We start from the raw sequence: 24227 nt of genomic DNA on the forward strand, positions 1-24227 counted from the left end.
TGTTTTTTCTTTAATTGCTAATGCAAACAAAATTAAGCATTGCTTGGTAACTGGTGTGGAACTGGTTTATCGAATTTTGCACTTAAATTTAACAGCTGACAGCTATTCAATCTACTTCATTACATACCTTTCTATCAAAGTTATCTGATATTTTCAAGAAGAATTTTTCTGGCAGTTTAACTCTGTGTTTTTGTCACCATTTCCTAAACTACAGTGATAATGGGAGTAATCTTGAAGGTGTCTGAAAACATTTTGGTTTGACTGTCCATAATGTCTCTGTTATAATTCGGCTCAAAGTGACACCGACCGCTGCAATGGAGGGTTTCTTCCCGTCTCCTGCAGGTGGATGCGTCACATCCGCCCCCAGAAAGATGACTGGCTGCTGAAACACTGACGGCCTGAGAAACAACACACACACACACACACACACACACACACACACACACACACTACATTAGTTAAGAGTGAATGAGCCATATTTAACACCATCACAAACCAGCAATGTTGTTCAAATACTGCGTTGGATAGTGTCTACAAATCAGCTTTGTCTATATATAACAGTCAATAAATCAGGGTTTCCCAAAAGTAGGGTTTTCGAGTGAACTGCAAGGGTACAGAATGTAAAATGAAACCAGTGCTGCACCAAAATAAAAGCAAGAGGATTTTGAATTGTTAAAAGATTAAATTTTTGAAAGTTTAACTTGTAGTCTAAAATAAAAATAAAATTATCAAATATTCATTTTTCAACAGTAATATGCTACATTATTGTAAAGTTAATGTTACTACTAATAATAGTGTTAATTTCTTTAGTATGACGAAAAATGTTCACTGACAAGCTTTTTTCCCCATGACTAAGACGAGACGACAATAAGGAAAATAAACTATAACTAAGACTATTAACATGCAATTTAGTTGACGAAATAAGACGGGTCTAAAATTCATTCAAAAAGATAAAAACTACAGTAACCAGTATTTCACCAAAATAAAAGTTAGATGATTTTGAAATGTGAAGTCTAAAATAAATTATTATAATTATCAAATGTTTTTTATGTATTTTTATTCATCAAAAACTTGCTTAAAAAATAATATGCAATGCTTATATCCACTTGTATGTAATTTAATCATTTACTGACCCTGAACATGCAAACGTGATCAATTATTGAAATATTAACTTGATGGTTGAGGTTTTACGTTAATAACGTTTGAGAATCCATGTAATAAATGATAATGATTACTGTTATCAGCGGAGCAGATCTGTTTGTGTTCTGTCAGTCAAAGCAAAGCAGTTACAAACCGTTGATGCGGCACCAGGATGTTGTTGATGCCGCCGAGTTTGACGTTGATCTTGAGGCAGAGGTTGGAGAGCGTCTGAGGGGAGGTTTTCACCACGTTCTTCACCTGAACACACTGAGTGGCCATTCCCAGAAGAGTGTCTCCCACACGCTTGACCTCGGCTGCACAGATCACACGTGTGTTATTAGTCTGAGGGCGTCTGGCAGGAGGACGGGACGGGACGCTCTGCTCCGTGTGTGACCCTCTTACCGTAGACGGGGGTTTTTCCGGGCAGGATGACGATGATGAGCTGCAGGCCGGAGTAAGTGTTCTTCAGGTGTCTGAACATGGGCTCCACGCTGTCGGCTCCCTGTGCGTACTTACAGAAACACGGCTGACCCTGGATCGGCATCCCAGCGTCCTTCGAGATCTTACGCAGCTGGTCCGTGAAGCCCCTGTGGTAGAAGAAGTAGTGTATTTTTATTTAATGCCATGTAAGCATCTTAGGCTATTTTCACGAGTATAACAAATACAATAAAAACCAGCAAACACACAAACACAAGCTATATTACACTAAATTATACTAAATAACCCTTTTAGTGAATTCTCTTCATAAAGAGTTTTCTACATGAATTAAAAGCTGGACAATTCTATAAAATATGTTTGACAGAAAGGGGAATCTTGCCAAACATGCATTGAGTAGGGTCTTCACCTTTAAACAAAAATGCTTCAGGCCAGTCTTGTTTGATTACATATTATGCAACTATAGTCCTATGCAACATCTGGTATATCAAATCTAGTTTAAAAAACGGATGCATTTCATGTCATTTGTAAGTGTTGAATGAACTGAACTGGTGATAAAATCTAAACCACAAAACTTGCGATTTAATTAATAACGATACTGGTTTTAGAATGAAAAAGGCTTGTGTTCATACCTTCTTATGGTTTTGCATCAAAAAATAAAAATGTTATTAAAATAAAATTAAACTTTTTCTGAATGCTCCTTTTTTATTTTACAGTTAAGTATTGTTACTTGTTATTTATTTAGTATTTTCACTTTTTATTTAGTGTATCCTTGAAATACTACCCATATCTACAAACTGTTACATTTATATTATTCTTACATACTCAATTTGTTTGTAGTACAGTAAAATATTACAGCAGTAATATTTTTTTAATTTAGTAATTTAATACATTTAGTATTTTTACTGATTTTGTATAATATTAAATACATTTTCATATTGTCTTATTTACATTATTATAAGAGCAGTCAAACGAGTAATCACAATCACATCCAAAATAAAAGTTTTTGTTTACATAATACATGTATGTGTACTGTGTATATTTATTATGTATATATAAATACACACACATACATGTATATATTTCAGAAAAAAATATTTTTAGATATTTTATATTTAAAATACACAAACACATATATATACATATACATATATATATATATACATATATATACATATATGGATGTGATTAATCACGATTAATCATTTCACATTACTAAATATAATTATAATACAATATATAATAATATTATATATTATAACATGATATTATCTTAATTCTTATATATTAATTCTATAATTAATTCTTATTTTTATTCAATAATTCCTACTATTTATTCAGAATAATTCAGAATATTAATTTTACTATTATTATTATAATTATTATTATATTTTCTTAAAGTGTAATTTTATTTTATAGTGAACTATAACAAATGTAACATTTCCTATGTTGTTTTAATTTAAAGTGAGTAATTTACTACAAAAGTAAAGTTTTTATGTAGTATTTTTCATATATATATTTATATATATATATATATATATATATATATATATATATATATATATATTTATATATATATATATATATATATTTATATATATTTATATATATTTATATATTTATATATATTTATCTATATCTATATTTATAAAATTATTATTTTATAGTCATGCCGGTATTTATTGGTTTCTTGAAATTTTGGCCAAATTATGCAGTCCTGCAAACATACATACAGTCAGTCGCAAACCTGGATTTTTTAAAATCACAATTGCAAATTTTATTTGAAAAAATGCAATGCAAATCCTGTGGCCCTTGACAACTTTATTCAGGAAGTAAGCCAGTGTTGACAGTCCGTATGTTGTGCAGTCTTACTTGAGGATCTCTTCTCTGCACTGTCTCTGTGTGGCGAAGCAGGCGATGGCCCACATCTTGATCTCCACGCCGGTGTGGAACTGTTTCCCTCTCATGTCCCAGACTCCATGGCTGGGGGTGGCTACAGTGCGGTTCTGTAACAACAGCTCACGGTTGATCTGCTGCACAGGACGTGTGAGAGCACAAACACAACAGCACACATCTGACACTGAACACGAGAGGAACTCATGAAGCTGCCCAGTGACTGAACTCTGAACTGAAGATCGGAGACCATTATAACACACATCAGAATCAGAAGCTAGCATGATTACTAGATTTTTTAAGTCTATTACTTGAGCTCACAATTATGTAAACACCAACATTTTATATATTATGTGCACCACATATTTATAATCATTTTATATCATTATACATGAACACTTATAACAATTTTGTGAAATCACTCAAAGTCGTAAACCGCACCTAAAGATTTTAAAGATTGTTACTTAAACATAATAAAATAGTAGATTTTAATAAATTACATTTGTAGCTCAGAAAAGGGTCACCAAAATGGTAAAAACTGCAATCAATCAATCAATCAATCAGTTATATATATATATCTGTGTGTGTGTGTGTACCTCCTCTGCAGTAATAAATTATAATATATAAAAGGGTTATTATTCTCTCATTTTAATTGAGTTTAACTTGATGTACTAAAATAGCTACAACTAAAATTAAAATGAACAAAAACTATACAGGCAAAAACTAAAATAAAAATAAAAAAAACACAAATTTATAAAACTAACTAAAATTAATATGAAAACAAAACAAAAATCATCAAAATGTAAAAAAATATGAAATATAACTATAGATAACTATTTTATATAATATAAATAATATATTTTCAACAATAACACTGATGTCTATAATATAGAATAAATACATGAAACACATTTTCATAAAAAATAGATATAAAACAATAAATGGCGTTGTATTGATATGGGCCTTTATCTGACAGAGTAGTTAGTGCTTGCAACACCAAGATCAAGGGGTTTGATTCCAATGATCTCGGTTATTATGTGGAAGCACAAACATATAAAATGCATAACTTTGTTGCAATACTTTGGATAAGTGTCTGCTAAATGCATAAGTGTAAATATACATGAATCGCCTCCACCCACTGAGTTACCATAGCCTCTGATTTACTGCCAATTAAAAGCATGTAAATATAAAACAAAAACGAAAACACACGAAACCAAAATTTAATCTTAGACTATACAGAAAGACTACTTCTAAGATAATATACATTCTTTTATTCACACACACACACACACACACACACAAACACACAAACAAACAAACACACACAAACAAACAAACACACACAAACACACACACACACACACACAGACAGCAGTTAAGTGTTAGTTCCTCCTGGAGAGGGCCGTTCATTCATTATGGCCTTTTGCACCGCTTTAGTTCCAAAACTAAATGTACAGTACTAAAGTACTGGTTCAATTTTGCACAAAATATTTCCTAGTACCATTTAAAGGGTTGTATTCGCACCTACAGTGTGTACTAGGACGTGACGTAGTTCCACAATTAGTTCTGGTACTATGAACAGGTTCCTGCGGTGCGAAAGGCCCTATTCAGACAGACAGACACAGAGAGATGTGGGTGATTGAAAGGAAGGGTACCATAAAGTGCTCTGTGCTCACCCTGCCCCCGTACTGCAGCATGGGCGCAGGCAACACACGCCCCGTCACGTGGGCCATCTCGTCTCGCACCTTAAACTGGAACTCCTGCACGAACGGGTCTGCTTCATAGTTAGCACTGCGCACCTGCAAACACACACACACACACACACACAGACAGACACACACCTGCTGACACATTCTGCAGGAACAGGAGACTGACAAGCAATGCAAATGAGTTTTCTGTAGCTAACATGATTTCATTTGCTCAAAATATTTAGTTTTATTCTTTTTTAATGCGTCTAAATAAAATAAAACAGCATGCAATTTCTTTTGAAAATCATCATTCACTTTTAACAGATATTAGTTCAAATACCTAAACCAATTTATAAAGTAGTAACAGAAACGCATACTTACCTTTACCAATAATTAGGTTTATAATTAGCTAAACAGTTGACTAAAATGTATAAATATCACATTTAAATGAAATTATAAATATTAGATTTAAAAAAAAATTTTTAATAAATGTTATCTTGGCAACTAACAAATATAAAATAAGTACTAAAATGACTAAAACTGATATTAAAAAAAAGCTTATTGATATAGCTAAAGAGCTATAATAGAAAACTGAAAGGGCTGCAGAGAGGAAATGGCAGAAATCAAGAAACTCTACAGACCTCAGTGTGTATCAGTCTCTCCTCTCTTCCTTCTCTGCAAATGTCTTCACGGCTAAAACATCCTACTACCACAACAAAATTAACAGCTGTTGTGATGCTCGGACACTCAAGACTTTCTCTTCTCTTCTTAATCCGCCACCACCACCTCCTCCATCGACTCTTACAGCGGACGACTTTCAGTTTTCTTCACAAATAAGACAAGAACCATCAGCGGCCAATTCTCCACACCGCAGACTGAGGACAACTTCACAATGACCGATGCACACTCTTTCTCCTCCTTCTCCCCACTCTCAGAGATGGACGTCTCCAAACTTCTCCTGTCCAATAATCCTACTACTTGTCCACTTGATCCGATCCCCACTCACCTCCTTCAAGCGATCTCTTCTTCAGTCATGCCTTCGCTTACTCACATTATAAACTCCTCTCTTCACTCTGGAACATTTCCCTCAGCATTCAAGCAGGCTCGGGTAAGCCCACTGCTCAAGAAACCATCTCTAAATCCAGCACTTCTTGAAAACTACAGACCGGTATCCCTTCTTCCACTCATTGCAAAGACACTTGAGCGAGCTGTGTTCAACCAGCTTTCTATGTTCCTTGTACAGAACAACCTCCTGGACAGCAACCAATCTGGCTTCAAAAGTGGCCACTCAACTGAGACTGCTCTATTTTCGGTTACTGAAGCCCTGCGACTAGCAAGAGCAGCTTCAAAATCCTCGGTACTCATCTTACTGGACCTTTCTGCTGCTTTTGACACTGTTAATCACCAGATTCTCCTGTCCACCCTCAGAAAGATAGGCATCTCTGGAACCGCACTCCTGTGGGTTAAGTCCTACCTCTCTGACAGATCCTTCAGTGTGTCGTGGAGGGGTGATGTTTCTAAGTCACACCACCTTGCTACTGGGGTTCCTCAAGGCTCAGTACTTGGACCACTTCTCTTCTCCATCTACATGACGTCATTAGGATCTGTCATTCAGAAGCATGGCTTTTCTTATCACTGCTACGCTGATGACACCCAACTCTACCTCTCATTCCAACCAGATGACCCGACGGTAGCTGCTCGCATTTCAGCCTGTCTGAGTGACATCTCTAGCTGGATGAATGACCATCACCTTCAGCTTAACCTTACGAAGACAGAACTCCTGGTGATTCCAGCTAACCCATTGCTTCATCACAACTTCTCTATACAGCTGGGCTCATCAACCATTACTCCTTCGAGGACAGCTAGAAACCTAGGAGTTGTGATGGATCATCAGTTAAGCTTCACAGACCACATTGCTACAACGACCCGGTCCTGCAGGTTTGCCTTATACAACATTAGGAAGATTAGACCCTTCCTGTCAGAGCAAGCCACCCAACTTCTTGTCCAAGCTCTTGTTCTCTCCAGACTGGACTATTATAATGCTCTCCTGGCGGGCCTTCCTGCATGTACTGTCAAGCCTCTTCAAATGAACCAGAATGCAGCAGCAAGAGTTGTCTTCAATGAGCCAAAGAAAGCTCACGTTACTCCTCTCCTCATCAGGTTACACTGGCTACCAGTAGCCGCTCGCATCAAATTCAAGGTACTGATGCCTGCCTACAAGATGACCACTGGCACGGCACCAACTTACCTAAACTCACTGGTTAAATCGTATGTGCCCTCCAGAAGTTTGCACTCTGCAAGTGAACAACGCCTTGTGGTACCATCCCAAAGAAGTTCAAAATCACTCTCACGGACCTTTTCCTGGACTGTGCCCAGCTGGTGGAATGACCTCCCAATCTCAATTCGTCATTTTCAAGAAACATCTAAAGACTCATATTTTTCGACAGCACTTAACCAACTAATACTAGCACTTTTCTTGTCTTTTCATTTATAAAAAAAAAAAAAAACCTGGCTATGCGTTCTGTACTAGACTAACAGACTTGTCATGGCACTTGTATACTGTTGTTGTTCTCTTGTTGACCTGACTGCTTCTATTGTTCTCATTTGTAAGTCACTTTGGATAAAAGTGTCTGCTAAATGATTAAATGTAAAAAGAAATATTAAAACATAATAAAAAATACACATAGACAAGCACAAACTAAAATGAAATCTAAAAATATACAAGCAGATTAAACATACTGATAAATACCGTAAGCTAAAGTACTAAAATAACTAAAAACTGAAATAAAAACTACAAACTTAAAATATTAATTTATAATAAAAGGACAAAAGGACATACTTACTAAAACTAAAATGAATATAAAAGCTCATTAAAAATATTAATAAATGCCATAAGTTAAAGTACTAAAATTTCCAAAAAAAATGTAATTTCAACAAAACAAATATTTAAATTAAATAAAAAAAAAATATTTGTTTAGCTGGAATTTATTTATACATTTATATAATTTCTATATTTATTTTCCGTTTTCATTTTTAGTTTTAGCAAGTTTGTGCTTTTGTCATACATACACACACACACACACACACACACACACACACACACATATATATATACAGACACATACATTATATATATATATATATATATATATATATATATATATATATATATATATATATATATATATATATATATATATATAAAATACAAACTTACTAGAAATAAAATGAAAACAGAAAATATAAAAAAAGCCTAATTAAAAATATTAATACTATAAGCTCTAATATTACGCTACTAATATTGACTATAGAAATAATTCTGTCTATTAGTCCTAAAATGAACCAGTTTTAACATGCAGATGTTTTAAATCAATAAAACTACTCAAATGTTAACACTTTAACTCCTGCAGTCCTGATAACAGGTAAAACCGTGGCTTTTATTAGCCAGAATTCAGATGAGATGAGCCTGAAATGAAGAAACTCTCCTGCTCAGATCCTGCTGTACTTCACAGTGTAAAAATACTCTCAACCGTGGTATTTTTAGCTCTGTCTCAAAGCGAGACTTTTTCTTTTTGGTTGATTTCATTGGCCTGGTCAGATGCTTTCCACCCATGCTTCCTCTCCACTCCTGTTTGGAGATTCTACATCGAAATGAAACCAGCCACGGTTTCACTGATTCAGGGCCTGATTAGCTCTCATTTTAATAAGGTATAAAGAGCAGCAGGGCTTCAGTCATGAGTTATCAGCTCAGAACTGACGGCTGGAAGACTAACTCTGCAGGGAACGGGGTAAAGAGTTCATGAAGTGCCCTCGTGGAGAGTCTGCAGCTAATCAGCTCAGAATAAAGTCATGGCTGACCTCCATTAACACAGAGAGCAACCTCGACTCATTCAGATGGACAGCAGGAACATGAGAGGACAGGTTTAAACACAAAGATGGTGTGGAAGTGAATTATTATGCATCTTAATGGTGTGTTTATGACTATGAATGCCACTCACCAGTCTGCTGATCTCCTCCTGTCGGTCTGGAGCTGATCTCGCTGTGGCTTTGATCATGGTGGACGTCTGATTATCTGTCAGTTTCTTGATGCACCGCTGCCCTGCTACAATATTACACACCTACAAGAACAGCAAGTAAAAGAGGGTTATTTTAGTTAACTAATTATATATATTTTTAAATAATAATAACTTATTTTATTTCAGCTAGTGCCAAGGCAGCATTTATAAAACCACAATTTATACTAAAATAACTCAAAACTAAATCTAAAATAGAAAAACGTTTTTAAAAAATGCTAAAACTTCTACTAAAATTAAAAACTGTAAATATAAATGTAATTCAAAACAGTAACAAAATAAAAGTAAAAGGCAATAAAAATATTACTTGAAATTAAATAAAAACTATTTCTTTTTATTTGTTTGATTATTTTATTTCAGCTAGTTGCAAGGCAACATACTTATTTTCATTTAGTTTAACTAAGTATTCAATTAGCTAAAACTAATAAAAAAAAATACAAATAACAAAAACAACATTAATACAATCTTTTAATTAAAAATAAAGTATAAACTGAAAATATAAAAATGAAATCTAATTCATAACATTAACAAAAATTACCAAAGTTGTTCACTAAAACCATAAAACAGTGCCAAGGCAACACTTTTATTTCACTTTTATTTCCATTTACCACAACTTAAAATATTAAAAACTAAAAGTAAATACACTACAAAAGAAAAAATGACAAACATAAATACAAACAAATAATGACTAAAACACTACTGAAATACTGGAATAAAAATAAAAACGGTGTACATATAAAAATCTAAATATTCAATAAACCAAACATTAACCGAAAATAAAGACAAAATTAAATAAACATTTTATTTCAGCTAGTTGCAAAGGTAACACTTCTCATTTTGATCAATCTAAATATGAACAGAAACTATAAAAGGTATATCAAAGACACTAAAATGAGGCTGGTCTCAAGAAGAGCGTGTGTGTGTGTGTGTGTGTGTGTGTGTGACAGCACTGACCTCCAGGGGCAGGTAGGTGTGTTTCTGCTCCTGGCCCACCTGGAGACAGGGCAGGTGAGGGTACTTGAGCTGCAGGCTGTACTTCTCTCGGAAATACTGAGCTACGGTTCGTTCTACAGTTTGGCCGTTCTCCAACTGCAAAGGGAACCTGGAAGGAATCAAGAAGCATGACTGAACTACAAACCACCACTAGAGGGCATTAAAGAGCAGAGCTAAACTGCTTCCTTGTGTGTGTAATGCATACGAGCACACTACTCCTATTTCTGCAGCATGTACTGTGCATACTGGCTAAAGTGTGCAATAGACCGCATGCAACACAATGAGGACATGTGACAATGCAACATACTACAGCTACGGTACATGAAGCATTGTTGTTTCACATACTACTTTATGATAAAATAGCAAAAAGCAGCTATATTTTAAATAAGAACAGTAAAAATTGTATTTAATAAAATAGATTTCATTTTATTCAAATAAATAAATAGTATTCTGACCATACCATTCAGAAAGTTGTTAGTATACTATTCAGAACCTATTCTTACTACTTACTAACAAAAATTAACTCAAATTAAAATGAAAACTGTAATTAAAAAATAAGCCAATTCAAATACATACAAATACTATATTTAAGATTATAGATTTTAAATTATAATGTATAATAGTATATTAATAAAAAAAAAATAAAAAATAAAAAAAAAAAAACTGTCTGTTAGTCCCAAAATGAATTAATTTTAAAACACACAAACATTTTAAATCAATAAAACTTCTCATACGTTAAGGCTTTAACTTTTGCAGTTTTATTAACTAGTAAAAACTGGCCAGAAATTATTATAAAGATTATGAGACTTTTAAAAACTCAGGACCTTTAAGAACATACAGGATGTTAGAATGAACGAACGGATATAAAATATGAAACGAATACATACATAAACAGTATTCTGAATAAACCATTCATAAAGTTTATAGTACACTATTCAGAACATTGTTTTATAGGTGCACTTTAATTATTAACCTAAACACAAAAGTTTCAGGTTAAAGCCATTGCAACTTATTCATAAAACATTTTTTATGATACTAGGGTGATCATATAAGGAGCAAAATGCTCCATATAAAATAAAACGGCTTTTATTAGACCAATTATATGACTAACGTTATCTCACAAGAGCACAATATCAAAAACATTTAATTTTAGGTATAAAACTTTTCCCTCTGAAAACAAATTGCTGAGTGCACCTTTAAATCAAGCCTAAAATCATATTCAAGCAATGTGACTTCACCCTCTGCAATCAATACGATGTATGGTCATACCACGCTTCACTTCCTCTGACGGTTTGACTCACGTTTGGTGGCTGGCGGGCCGGCGGGTCACATTACAGACCCGGTACTTCCTCCGCATGGTCCCGCAGTGTGTCACTTCCACCTTCAGACCTGCACACACACACACACACCAGCCGATGAGAGCAGGACGAGCACAGATGAACACAGGGAAGCACACAAACACACACACCTTTGATTTCTTTGGTGAATTTGACTCGGTGGGAGTCTGTGAGGGGCCGAGGCTGCTCGTCGATGTTGTGGATGTCCAGTACCTCACACATGAACTGAATAACTGGCTGTGCTTTGTAGAAAGCCGTGGCTGACACTGCAAGAGCAGAAGAGATGACAACCCATTAAAACAGGCAAAATTATCAGCGAAAATATACCTTGAAAACCTCCTCAGCAGTTATTATCAGCAGGATATTGCGAATATTATGACAATATGTTTAAAGAAAGGCAATGAAAAGATTGTGCTGACATTAATAAACATGTCTTTTTAATAAAATGTTAAAAGTTTTTAGTCTTTCTTTCCTTCGATGGGCAGCCCAGAGAAAAGCTACAAAATGTTATGTTTAATTCAAATCCTGATGGATTACATTGTGTAAGCGAAATACCAAATATTTCCCAAAAAAAAAAAAAAAAAAACTTATGCATAATGCAGGACTTCTGTTATAAAACAAGCCCAAAATAACTGGGACTCTTATTTTGAAAGGTCCATAGAAAAATACAAAAGTAAAAAAATTTAAACAAAGAGGAAAATAAAATAACAGCAACATACTGACAATATAAAAACCATAAAAGTAAATATTGTCATAATCAGGACTTTGCCCTTACATTGAAAAATTAGCTTATAAACAATTTAGGGGCGCAATGAAAATTCATAAAATCATTTTATTAGACTGCAAAAAGTATACTAGGTTTTGAAATATTTGAAATATTTAGTAAAAAAGAACCAAATAATGTAATTATTTATAAGATTAAGGATATTTTATAACCTTACATTTTATTGAAAATGATATTTCAAAACTTTTTAAGTCACTGTAATGTAAAATATAAAAATCAACTTAAAACAAAGATGCAAAGTGGCTTCTATTTGACAGGCGAGCAGATTGTCCACTTTTACAAGTTAATGTGCTTACTGTGTGTTCAGATGTAGGTCATCTTTATCTTTTATTCCCCGTTTCTAATTGGACTTTACAAAACTTTTATCCTGCTGAAATATCTAGAAGTCGCTCTTTATTAGTCCTGTGAGAAAACATCTACACAAATGTTGACGTGAACTCAAAGCCAATGCGTTCGCGCCCTTTCTGAGCCCATTCACTCCATTATAAGGGTTACAATGAGCCAGTGAAAGGAGAGACGATTTCAGACGTTTGGGGAGGGGACGGAGCCGCAGACGCAACCAATTGAAATTTGGGAGTCTGAGAGAGCGGGAAAAAACACAGAAAGAAGGACACAGAACTGCTTAACTTGCTCGGAGAGAAAGAGAGACTGATTTAACACCCCCCCCCCCTTCAATCAAACAAACCCCCATCCGCTATCTTTCAGCCCTTCATCTCCCCAGAAACAGTGTGAGCAGTTCCCACACTCTCTGCTAACACACACACACACTCAGTGCACACCGTCAATGTTGAGCATCATCTTCCACATGGCCGGCCGAACAGACTGATGGAATCCGAACCAGACCTCTCTTCCTCCACCCAGAGGATGGTCGTAGCCCTCCGGGGCAGAGAAGAACGAGCGGCCCACGGGTGTGTACCTGGGAGAAACAACACAGACAGCAGAATTAGGTTTAAAATGCTGTATTTTATTAGGGATTCAGTGATACTTGAGGGGAACTGACAAAAGGCATCCACTTAAACCACCAGCTGGAAAGCTATGTCTAAGAAGACTCAACAGTTGGCATAAAATCACAACTGAATAATAAAAAACTAAATCTAAAAGATAAGAAAAACACTTTTCTTAAATGTATGAATGGATTACTGATGCATTTATTTATCAAAACTTGCTCTTCTTGTGATATGTTCACTTGACGTTTATGAGGTATTCAGGTTTTTCTTGTAGTGAAGCTGTTCTACTCAGAAATACTCACTACTTCAAAAGTAAGCTATTATGCTGCCCAAGGCTGCATTTATTTGATCAAAAACTGTGAGATAATATTACAGTTTAAATGAACTGTTTTCTATGTAAATATACAGTAAATTAAAATTAATTTCTGTGATGCAAAGCTGAATTTTCAGCATCATTACTCCAGTCTTCAGAAATCATTCTAATATGCTGATTTGCTGCTAAAAAGACATTTCTGTTCACTAGTGTTGGAAACAGTTGTGCTGCTTCATATTTTTGTGGAAATTGTGATGCATTTCTGAATTCTCTAATGAATAGAAAGCTTAGCAAGCTGTCACCAGCTGATGTTTATCTGCGACTCACTTCATGGAGGGTAGATGGCGTAGCACCACGTCCACAGCGTGAACTGGGTTGGTGCTGATTGGCTTGTCCAGCTCCAACGGCTCTGGCATACTGCGACCGGTTAGTACCTCATGCAACAGGTGCCAGCTCACCAGGGACACGAACTTAATACTGACTTTAAAGGGTCGGTCTTTACCCCCCTCCCCTGGCAGCGTAACGTCCAGATCCACCTGTGGACACACAACAAGGAGTAGTGCAACAATACACCATGCTCATTTGAAAAACAGGCCTGATATTACCTAAATTGATGATGCGGAGTCCAATTATAAGTTATATACATGTGTCAGTTTTAATATACTTTTTAAAATAACAACGCAGTCAAATCAAAAGTTTCAGCAGGTGAAAATCAAGATTTGATGAAGAATAATGACTTTAGAATCATTCACTAATAGTAATTAAAGGCAAAAATACAATGAAATGCACCATATTTTGGTAGAAAGTGTGAAATGCTCAAGCAAAACAGACACTATTTTAACTAAATACAAGTATTGGACTTCATTCAGAAAATATTCATCAAGGCGGTGTTATCAATAACTAAAATTATATTTTAAAAAAGTTTTGAATTGAAATTAAAATGAACTAACAAAAAAAAAAAAAATTACAGCAAGAAATTTCTCGTTTTTATTTGGTTTAACTTAGTTTAACTTTAGTTCAATATCTAACATAACTAAAAATAAACTAAAACTTAAATCAAAACTACAGACATAAAGCAACAAAATTAACAAAACATTAAAAATGGAAACCATAATATAAAAAAATCTAAATCAAAAAAAAAAAAAACTATAGAAGTATATAAATAATGCTAAATTGCATACAAGGAAACTACAAATATCAATAATTTCAACAAAAAAAAAAAAGAACATGCATATATATATATATATATATATATATATATATATATATATATATTGACCTAAAGAACTAGAATAACTCAAGTTAAATATACTAAACCTTAATAAAAACAATACAGGCATATAAAATAAAGAATAATTTAAAATTAAGATGAAAACAGAAAACAAAAATAAAATCTAATTCAAAATATATATCAAAAAATATAACTATACATCAATGATACTGAAACAAAACCGTAAAGGTTATGTCAATTAAAAAAAAAAAAAACATCTTAATATTTTGGTGACAAGATGCAATTGAGGAACTTTGTGTATATTATGATGCTTTATTGTGCAAACTTTCTACAGAATGTGTAATTGGGTAACAATTTAGGCAACTAAACTGTATCCTGTATGTTTAGTTGGCTTACCCCCGCAGCCGCCACAGGCAGAGGGTTGGCGGTGTAGAGGCTTTTCTTCCCATCATAAACTGGCCTTCGGTCCCCAAAGATGGTGACTTTAAAGTGCTGCACCATGGAGTCCACAACCTCCCTGCAGAGACAATGCTCATCAGGAGGAGACTAAAGGAGTCGGTCGTCAGCTTTGAGTGATTCTCCCACACAGCCTACCTGTTCACACGGCGTGGACACTTCTCAGGCTTGATGTCCACCTCATACAGGTAGACATCCATCTTTGGGATCTCCACCTGGAAGCAGTTGGCCAGCAGCTTGATGGGTTTCCCCACGGTGCCATAGCCAGGCCTCCGAGGCACGGAGAACAGGGCCTGGGCCCCAACGGCTCCTGAGAGCGAAAGAATAACAAAATGTTACATACTCTTTCATTCGCACCAAACAGTTACATCACTGGCGAAGCGAGGTTATGAAATAAAACTAGATGGTTCAAAGCCAAATCACTCCCACTACACAATGAATGAATGTGTCAACTCTTCCAGCAGCTGATGCAACACACATTCAGCTGACGGACATCCCGTTTCTATTCTTGATCCATTACTACTACAATCTTTTTTTTTTTCTTTTTTCTTATTTATATGTCAATGTGTGTGTATTGACTAATGCCATTTTTAAATTAGTTTTTTAAATATTTAAATAATTTTATTTGTAACATTTTAATAAAAATAAATATAATAACTATTTAATAAAATTAATAATATTTATTATTATTACTATTGGTATATAAATATATATAGTATTATATAAATAAATTATGTAATCATTATAATTATTATTATTTAAGCAATAACTGACTGGGTTTGAAAGTTATTGTAATATTTATTGTCAAATTGATTATGATTTAACATACAATAAAAAAAATCCAGGTTGGCTGTTATTGTAGCGGCGCAAAATTTGTCACAAATTTTGTAATTACATATAAATATGATTATATAATAATAATAATACATTATTATTATAGTTATTATTATTACCATCATCACTACTACTAAACAAAAATATAAATCTTAAAAGACAAAGACAAAAAAAGAAACATCACTATTGTAATATTTCGTTGTAAATATAAAAAAAATGACTCGTGAATAGCTTCTATTGTTAACAACAACAATAGTATTTTTTATAATAAATGCAATGATTTTTAATATAAAAAATTATATAAATACATAATAAAAAAATATTGTGATATTTGAAAAATGTTTTTATAAACAGTCTTAAAAAAAATAATAATAATAAAAAAAATGAATTCTCAAATTACATTCATACAGTTTTAAAGTAAAGTGATGAAGACCCGTAAAAAAAAGTCAGTGTCAGTTCTGAAGTCAGTGCCAGCTGGCCAGTTCTGAGATTCAGCAGAAAACATTAAAGAGACGATGTCTGAAGAGGCTGTGTGCATGGGGCAAAGATAAAGCAATGCTCTGAACAGATGGTGCCTACAGAGAGATGCTGAAAAATTTAATACCAACTTTATGAGTGAGTTTGACAGTGATTGCAGTTAATGATTCCCTGACTGCGAGACACCCAGGGCACACTAGCAGATTCATCACAGACAACTTCCACTCATGGTTCTTGTGAAATGAAAAACATCAGAGTTCAGCAACTCTATGGAGGAGGACTGGGAAAGAAAACACAATAAACAGAAGTGATGGTGATGCTCAATGAATCAAATGTTCCCACCCTCAGAAAAAGAATTTTTTACCCATGAGTCACTTCAGTCCATTCACAAGAATTGTATAAAAGGTGCACCTCATGGCCCACAATATTACATCTGGCCTACATGCTTGTTTCAGTGGACATGTCTCATCTCACACATTCAGTAATGGGCAGAGGCTACATTGGGCTGGGATTTCATCATTCATTTAGAGTAGGGATGTGCACGGATAGTCGAACATTCGAATATTCGTTCTGCTCTAATTATTCGATAAATAAAAATGATATTCGAATTTCGCAAAAAAAGTTCACAATAAAACCTAATTTGGTCACTTTCTGTGATTCTCCACGGCATATTTGAAGGTGTATGCAAGCAAAAAATAATTAATGAATGATTAAGGGGCCATTCACATATCGCACCTAATAATGCGTGGAAAAGGCTATGCGCGCCGCTTTCTCCTTCTTTCCAAAGCGCTCGGGCAGAAGCGCTCCTGAGGCGACGCGTTCTCTCCATGAAGACGCGGAAATTTCAGCAAAGGATAAATGGATTTGCAGCACAAAAAAAAAATCGCTTTCAGTAGCTCTGCTACTAAATTTATTTCAAAATGGCAATCCATATACAGCTATGATCAGCTGTTCCTTCATCTTGGCTGAGCTTTCAACGTTGTTACAGGAAAGGATGAAGCTGAATGTTTAGTTCTTGTCACATGACCTGCGGTGCGCTTGCGGCATTCTGAAAGTTGAGAGGTTTTTAACTCAATGCTGTGCGGACGCGCCTGGAAAAAACGGGACCGCGTCGCACCGCGTGCGCATCGCGACCGCGTCGCTTCCATTATGAGCGCGCATACCGCGCGCCTACATTGGAAATAACGAACTTGAGCATGCAAAAGACGCGATATGTGAACGCCCCCTAAAAGAACTGCGGTCTTCTAGTACTTCAAATATGCCGTGGAGAATCACAGAAAGTGATCCAAGAACATTGTTGCAGCATCTCTCAAGCAACGAATAAACACCGCTAACTTGGAGAATGCAGTGAAAACTCCTCTTCTCGCGTCTGCCCTAGACCCTCGGCACAAACATCTCAGGTTTCTCGATGAAAACATGAGAGAAGAAAAAAAACACTTTTTTGAACATTATCAGAACATTTTCCTTGATGCGAGTGGTGCGGATGCAGTCGCCACGATGAAGATGCAATGCCCACTCGTCCGAAAAGGCTGAGCCAGTTCTCCAGCGATGATTACAGAAGAGTCCAGCCGAGACGAGTGGGAACAGTTCTTGCTGGAGCCATGTATTTCACCAGATGAGGATCCCATTCAGTGGTGAAACGAAAACACGAAGCGCTTCACAAAACGTATTCGCTTAGCACACCGTTATTTGTGAGTCCCGCCAACGTCTGTGCCGTCAGAGCACGTTTTCTCCGTGGCCGGCCTTATTGTTAACAGACTAAGGAGCCGACTTTCCCCCAATCATGTTTACATGCCCATATTTCTTAACAAGAACATTTGAAACAATAGAAAAAAAAGCAAAAAAGATTTGCTGACAGTTTAAAAGTTAAGTGTAAGCTACATTCTGTACAATAGCCTAATTGCTGCAGGCTGCTTTACGTTTTTTCTTTATTCTTTTTTTTTTTTTTGCTTTTAATCTGTACTTTTGTTTGTTTGCACGCATTGTTAAAGGTTTTCAGCTACAAAACACGATGTGTAGTAATGTTCAAGCTTATTGTAAGCTTGTTCAAAATGACGAAAACAAATGTTGCTGAAAAATAACGTCTGACTCATTAAACTTAATTTAAATAAACGAATATTCGAATATTCGTTTTTTGTGAGCTCAAATATTCGAATGTGATATTTGTGGAAAACGCCCATCCCTAATTTAGAGTCATTAAAAAGGATGCATGCAACTGGTACCTCAATACTAAATCAATACCTTGATACAAACAGACTCATTTGTCATGTCATTAAATGTTGCATTACATTACTCACTCGCCCAGCAACGAATGTTCTGCTGTGAATGGGTGCCCTCAGAATGAGAGTCCAAACAGCTAAGAAAAACATCGCAATAATCCACAGCACTCCAGTCCATCAGTTAATGTTGTTTGAAGCCAAACGCTGCATGTTCGTAAGAAACAAATCCATCAAGATGTAATTTTAAACCAAAATATAGCCCATAACTCATAATCTGTTCAGATAAAGAAAGAGACTCATCTAGATCTTGGATGGCCTAAGAGTCAGTCAATTTTCGGCAAATTTTCATTTCCGGGTGAACTAATCCTTTAGTTAGAGTGCATTTCCAACTAGAATCTCAAAATTCCTGAATACAAACATAATATATTGTAACGCAAGAAAATAATGAGGATTCGTATTCAAATAGATATATAGATGGATAGAAAATATTTTCATTAACTGATAAATATAAACATTTACAATTGAAAAAAATACATATAAAACTTCAAAAGAAAATTTGTTTTATGTATTTATGAATTAAAAAGTAATAATAAGGAGAGTAATAAAGGGAACAAAATAAAAACAACAATAAAAAGCAAGCAATAAAAACTTAGAGTAAGAGGTAATGAAAAAAAGCAATTAAAAAAAAAACTAAATTTTAATTATAAGCATCTATTACACTGTGTTTGCTTAAACGGTCCAACATGTTCTGGTTCAACCACTGGAGTACATTTGGAGCAGAACCAACTTTTAATCCTAAAAAATTGCGATTTTTGATAAACAATCATTAATTTTGCAATTGCATTTGATACTAGCAGAAATGACAAGATGACAACCTAATGTGTCAAAACACGAGCTGTCTGTCTTCTGCAGCACCGTCTAACAAGATTCTCCTAACAAGACGGCAAAAGTTTATTGAAGGTTCAGTCCAGTGTTCCCCAGCAAATGGCCAGAGATCTGTCTGAGCTAAACGAATGTCAGGCTGAGAGTGATTCATCCCGTTTGACTCATAACCGCTGCCGAAGAGGCCAGTCTTCAAAGCCGAAGAGAGCAGAGTCACGGCTAAAAAAAGCTAGAAAAACAGGAATCATTCAGAGAACCTGGCGAGGGTCAGACTGAATCATTAGCTGCTGTGTTTAATAGAGCACAACCACCGGCTTCCAGCAGTTCAAACCCAATAGAGAAATTGATTTTTAGCGATAACGTATAAACCCTTCGAGACAAACCTAACGTGAAGAGGCTGCGCTACAAAATAATCATTATTCCTCTTCCTTTGTGTGATCTTTCATTTTAATTTCATCAAAACTAAATGTTTATTATTATACAGAACTGTGTTTTATTTTTTTATTTTTTTTTAAGAAATTAATGTTTATTCAGCAAGGACACATTATATTGATCAATAGTGACAGCAAAGACAATTATAATGTTACATTTCAAATAACTGCTGTTCTTTTTATTCATTAAACTCCTGAAAAAGATAGTTTCCACAAAAATATGAAGCAGTAATTCTATTTACTTTAGTCACTAAAAAAAGTGACTTAAAATATAAAAAAAGAATAAAGAATAAGAATAAAGATGGATTTAAAACATTACAAGGAATACAAGATTTATAAAATATTTAATTTGCACTCAAACAATAAAAATCTAGAACAACAGCTTCAACATTGATAATGAAATATTTCCTGAGCAGCAAATCAGCATATTAAAATGATTTCTGAAGGATCATAAATAAAATAATTTGCAACCAGAAACAAAATATTAAAAAACAGTAAAATACAAAATTATTTAAAATTGTAATAATTTCACAATATTAAAATCTTTATTGTATTTGTTTTATTAAATGCATCTTGGTGAGCAGAAGAGACTTCCATTTTTGTTTTAAATCCAAAGTTCAATATCCCCAACACAAATATCAATAACTAGCTTAGTAAATAAACATTTGGTGAAAAGGATGTATTCCATAAACATTTGATTTGTAAAGTTTCAAATATAGAATGACACTCTATATGTAATACTTCAATACTGCAATCAATAAAAATCATATAGTGAAGGTTTATATTGCACCTTTGCTTTTGAATCAATTCTATAATTGTCTAAAACCTGGAATTGTGTATTATAACTATTGTTGGTTCTTTGATAAGTGCTTTGGATATCGTGGAATGCTGAAATCTAAATAACTGAAAATGCTTTGAAGTACATGAACATGTACCTTTTCAGCTTTGAATTAAAAGTGATTTGTCTCAGCCCTGGTTGGTTGAAGTGCCCTTAAAAAAAACATACGGAAAATACTTCTGGAAGCAAGTCAGCTGCAAATGTGAGCGATCGCTGTTGCCTGGCTGCTCTGTCAGGAAGCTGAATCCCTTTTTACCTGGTGGGCCTCTCACAGCAGACACAGACATAGTCTGAGAGACCCCAGCCTTTCACACGCAGCCAGACGAACAGGGGGGTCTGAAACCCCAGACGACTGTGACTTTGTCATGGAAATCTCCCCGCCTCACGCAGACTGATAACACTTGGATTTAACGCCCAACGCAGACCAGCGGATGTCTGCCGAACACATTTGGATTCACACCCAGGCTTAAGGGAGTGACGTGGATCTTAGGAAATTTGTGAGCCGTGCTCGGAGGGGGTGGAAGAGGAGGCAGCGAGGCCAGAGGATGCCGCTTTTCATCCTCCGCACATGCAACCACACTCTGTACTCTACGAATGAGTCAGTACGCCACACTTCCTTGACTCGGTCTCAGGGCAGAGCTTACTCTCCCACTGCCGCCCACTCGTGAGCATACGTGCAACCCGCGCTCGCTCACTACAGCTTCATCTCTGTTGAGAGGGAAACGTAGCCGAGCGCCAAGGCCATGCAGATAAAGGAGGGAGAGGAAGCAAGAATGAAATGTGCAGAGATCAGGCCTGTCGTAAGAAATCTTTTGTGCCCACTGGACGTCAAACACACCAGTATTCTGATACGAAAAAACAAGACTAGTACGAGTAGAACCGACTCAATAAATCAACGTTTCTTTTGAACTACGAACTTGATAAAAAAAAATAATAATCTTAAATATCTTACACTTCTCATAATAACAAAATATCAATATTTAATACAATATTTATATTAGAAAATATTTGATATAATTATAAAATGTTTAATTTTACAGTGCAAGGATATTACATACAAAAAAACTTGAATAATTGTTATACTTGGATTTATTTACAAAGATTAATTATTAATATAATATTTATATTAGAAAATAATGTATATAATTATGATGGAATATATATATTTTTTTATTTTTTATTTTTTTACAGTGCAGGGCTATTATGGTAGTAACATTTTTATTTTAACATTTTTAAGTTTTAACAATAACAGTAATAATAATAATAATAATAGTAAATAATAATAATAATAATAATACAATACACTTGCACTGTAAAAATAAATTAATATTTCATAATACAAATTAATTTTAATATTACATTAATAATTTAATATGATTAGTTCACATTACATTGACTTAAAATTAACAATAATAATAATAAAAAAAATCACCATTATCATCAATCTGTTAATAATTAGACCAAATTTTTTTATATTCTTTCTTTTTTGTATTCCAATTGTTTGGCTTGGTCTCTGAAAACAGGCTGATGCTCTTACCTTTTTTTTTTTTTTCTTTTTTTTTTTTTTTTCCTTTTAAGTGCACCAGATTTATGCATTTAACTTTTTTAAATGCACAAAATGTTGAAGATTTTTTTTATGTTACATTTATATTTATTTACAATTTTGAATGTTAACCTGAACACTTGATGCAATATTCCAATCTCCAATAACACAATATCAGCCTTATCTTCGTATTTGCCTACATATCACTAGGTCACAGTTAGAGGTCACTATGTTCTGAAAACATCAGTTCGTCGGAAATTGCGCTGTAATTTTAACATCCTGTCATCAAAATGCCTGTAAAATTTGGGCAGAGATAGTCTGCTTCAGGCATGCTATGAACCCAATTGTATGCCTACAAATAAGACAAAAACAGCTACTACAAAAATAAAAAACCCACAACATCATAAGAGCGGAGAGAGCTGCCTGGGAGAGGTGGGCCATGGAGCGATTAGATTACTCCAATCTCTGCTTCTTACTGCAGCCAAAAGCATCGCTGTCCTCAGGTGACCCATAAACAGGGACTAAAGCGGGCAAGAAGCAAGCACGTGGTGACGATAGAGACAGTCATTACGGCATCAGATGCAGCCTGTAATTTTAGGAGGACAACGATAAACCAAGAAATAAATGAAAAAAATATTAATATCCCTAAAAGGTGAGTGTGATTAAGAGCAATTCATCTTTCAGCTGAGCTGCTCTGAATCATTAATGCCAGAGCTCATTCACACGGTGCTGAAAGCTGCAAGCTCCTACAGCAACAGCAGCGGCTGGCTGTTTGCACAGAAACGACCGGCGGCACTGGAAGCACGTCATCTCTACAACAAATAACCAGATGAATCAGCTGAGAGCTCAGGGATAAAATTCAACATCAGTAAAATGCAAAAAATAAATTGACTGTTTTCTGCACAAGTACTCTACAAATGATGCTACTACTAAACCTCTAAATTTTATTAAAGGTTCATTTTAAAATAAATATTAACATTATTATTAACAAAATATTAAAAATAAGTATTAGCAATCGGACTGATTGTGGCTGATCATGGTGTTAAAACACTGGTTATTTATAGAAGCCTCAAATTCACCTCTAATAGTGAAGTTTCCTACATTTACCAAGGAGAAATTGTGACAAAAGAGCTGTTAACTAAAACTATGAAATTTGTTCTTTTTGGGGGGGCTTTTTTTTTTTTTACTACTAGAAAGTCACAAAACTATATTACTAATTACTAAAACCAACATTTGAGATATATTATTTTTTTTAGGGCTGAAACGATTCCTCGAGTAACTCGATTACAAAAAATGATCGAGGCAAATTCCTCTGCCTCGAAGCCTCTTTTAAATTTATTTTAAATCTCACGTCAGGTTCTTTCACAATGATTTTTTTTAATGTGACACAATGCGTTTACGTCACCCACAAAGCAGAAGGAGACACACGCGCTGGGTTCGAAGTCGCATACTGTAAGGAGTCAGCAGTGTTTTGATTTGAGGGAGCGGGCAAACGTAAAGAGAACGTCGTGGCGTGTGTCCATTGCAAGATAGAGCTGGCATACCACAACTAGGGCCCTATGATTTCCAATTTGCAGAAAACGCAGAGGGAATCGTGAAATCCAGTCATAAAAACAGATTTTACGGTTTAAAGTGAGTGACGTGACATACGGCCAAGTATGGTGACCCATACTCAGAATTCATGCTCTGCTTTTAACCCATCCAAAGTGCACA

The 24227-nt window shown here is 34.8% G+C and overlaps 1 protein-coding gene across 3 annotated transcripts in view; it reads right to left on the reverse strand.

Moving 5' to 3' along the window:
* Window positions 1-24227, reverse strand: part of ago3a (argonaute RISC catalytic component 3a) — a 43264-nt gene that overhangs the window by 6076 nt on the left and 12961 nt on the right. For 2 of the 3 annotated variants that reach the window (XM_059568536.1, XM_059568535.1), the window contains 13 exons: window positions 15429-15600; window positions 15231-15351; window positions 13931-14139; window positions 13123-13259; window positions 11691-11825; window positions 11524-11611; window positions 10184-10331; window positions 9155-9274; window positions 5124-5267; window positions 3448-3581; window positions 1543-1727; window positions 1295-1454; window positions 308-398 (listed from right to left, as the gene is read on the reverse strand). In XM_059568536.1, the coding sequence (XP_059424519.1) occupies window positions 308-398; window positions 1295-1454; window positions 1543-1727; window positions 3448-3581; window positions 5124-5267; window positions 9155-9274; window positions 10184-10331; window positions 11524-11611; window positions 11691-11825; window positions 13123-13259; window positions 13931-14139; window positions 15231-15351; window positions 15429-15600 (1844 nt within the window). The remainder of the gene's footprint in view (window positions 1-307; window positions 399-1294; window positions 1455-1542; window positions 1728-3447; window positions 3582-5123; window positions 5268-9154; window positions 9275-10183; window positions 10332-11523; window positions 11612-11690; window positions 11826-13122; window positions 13260-13930; window positions 14140-15230; window positions 15352-15428; window positions 15601-24227) is intronic. The other variant, XM_059568537.1, reaches the window with a different exon arrangement.

Source organism: Carassius carassius, chromosome 15 (assembly GCF_963082965.1).
Source record: "Carassius carassius chromosome 15, fCarCar2.1, whole genome shotgun sequence".
Classification (NCBI taxonomy): Eukaryota; Metazoa; Chordata; class Actinopteri; order Cypriniformes; family Cyprinidae; genus Carassius; species Carassius carassius.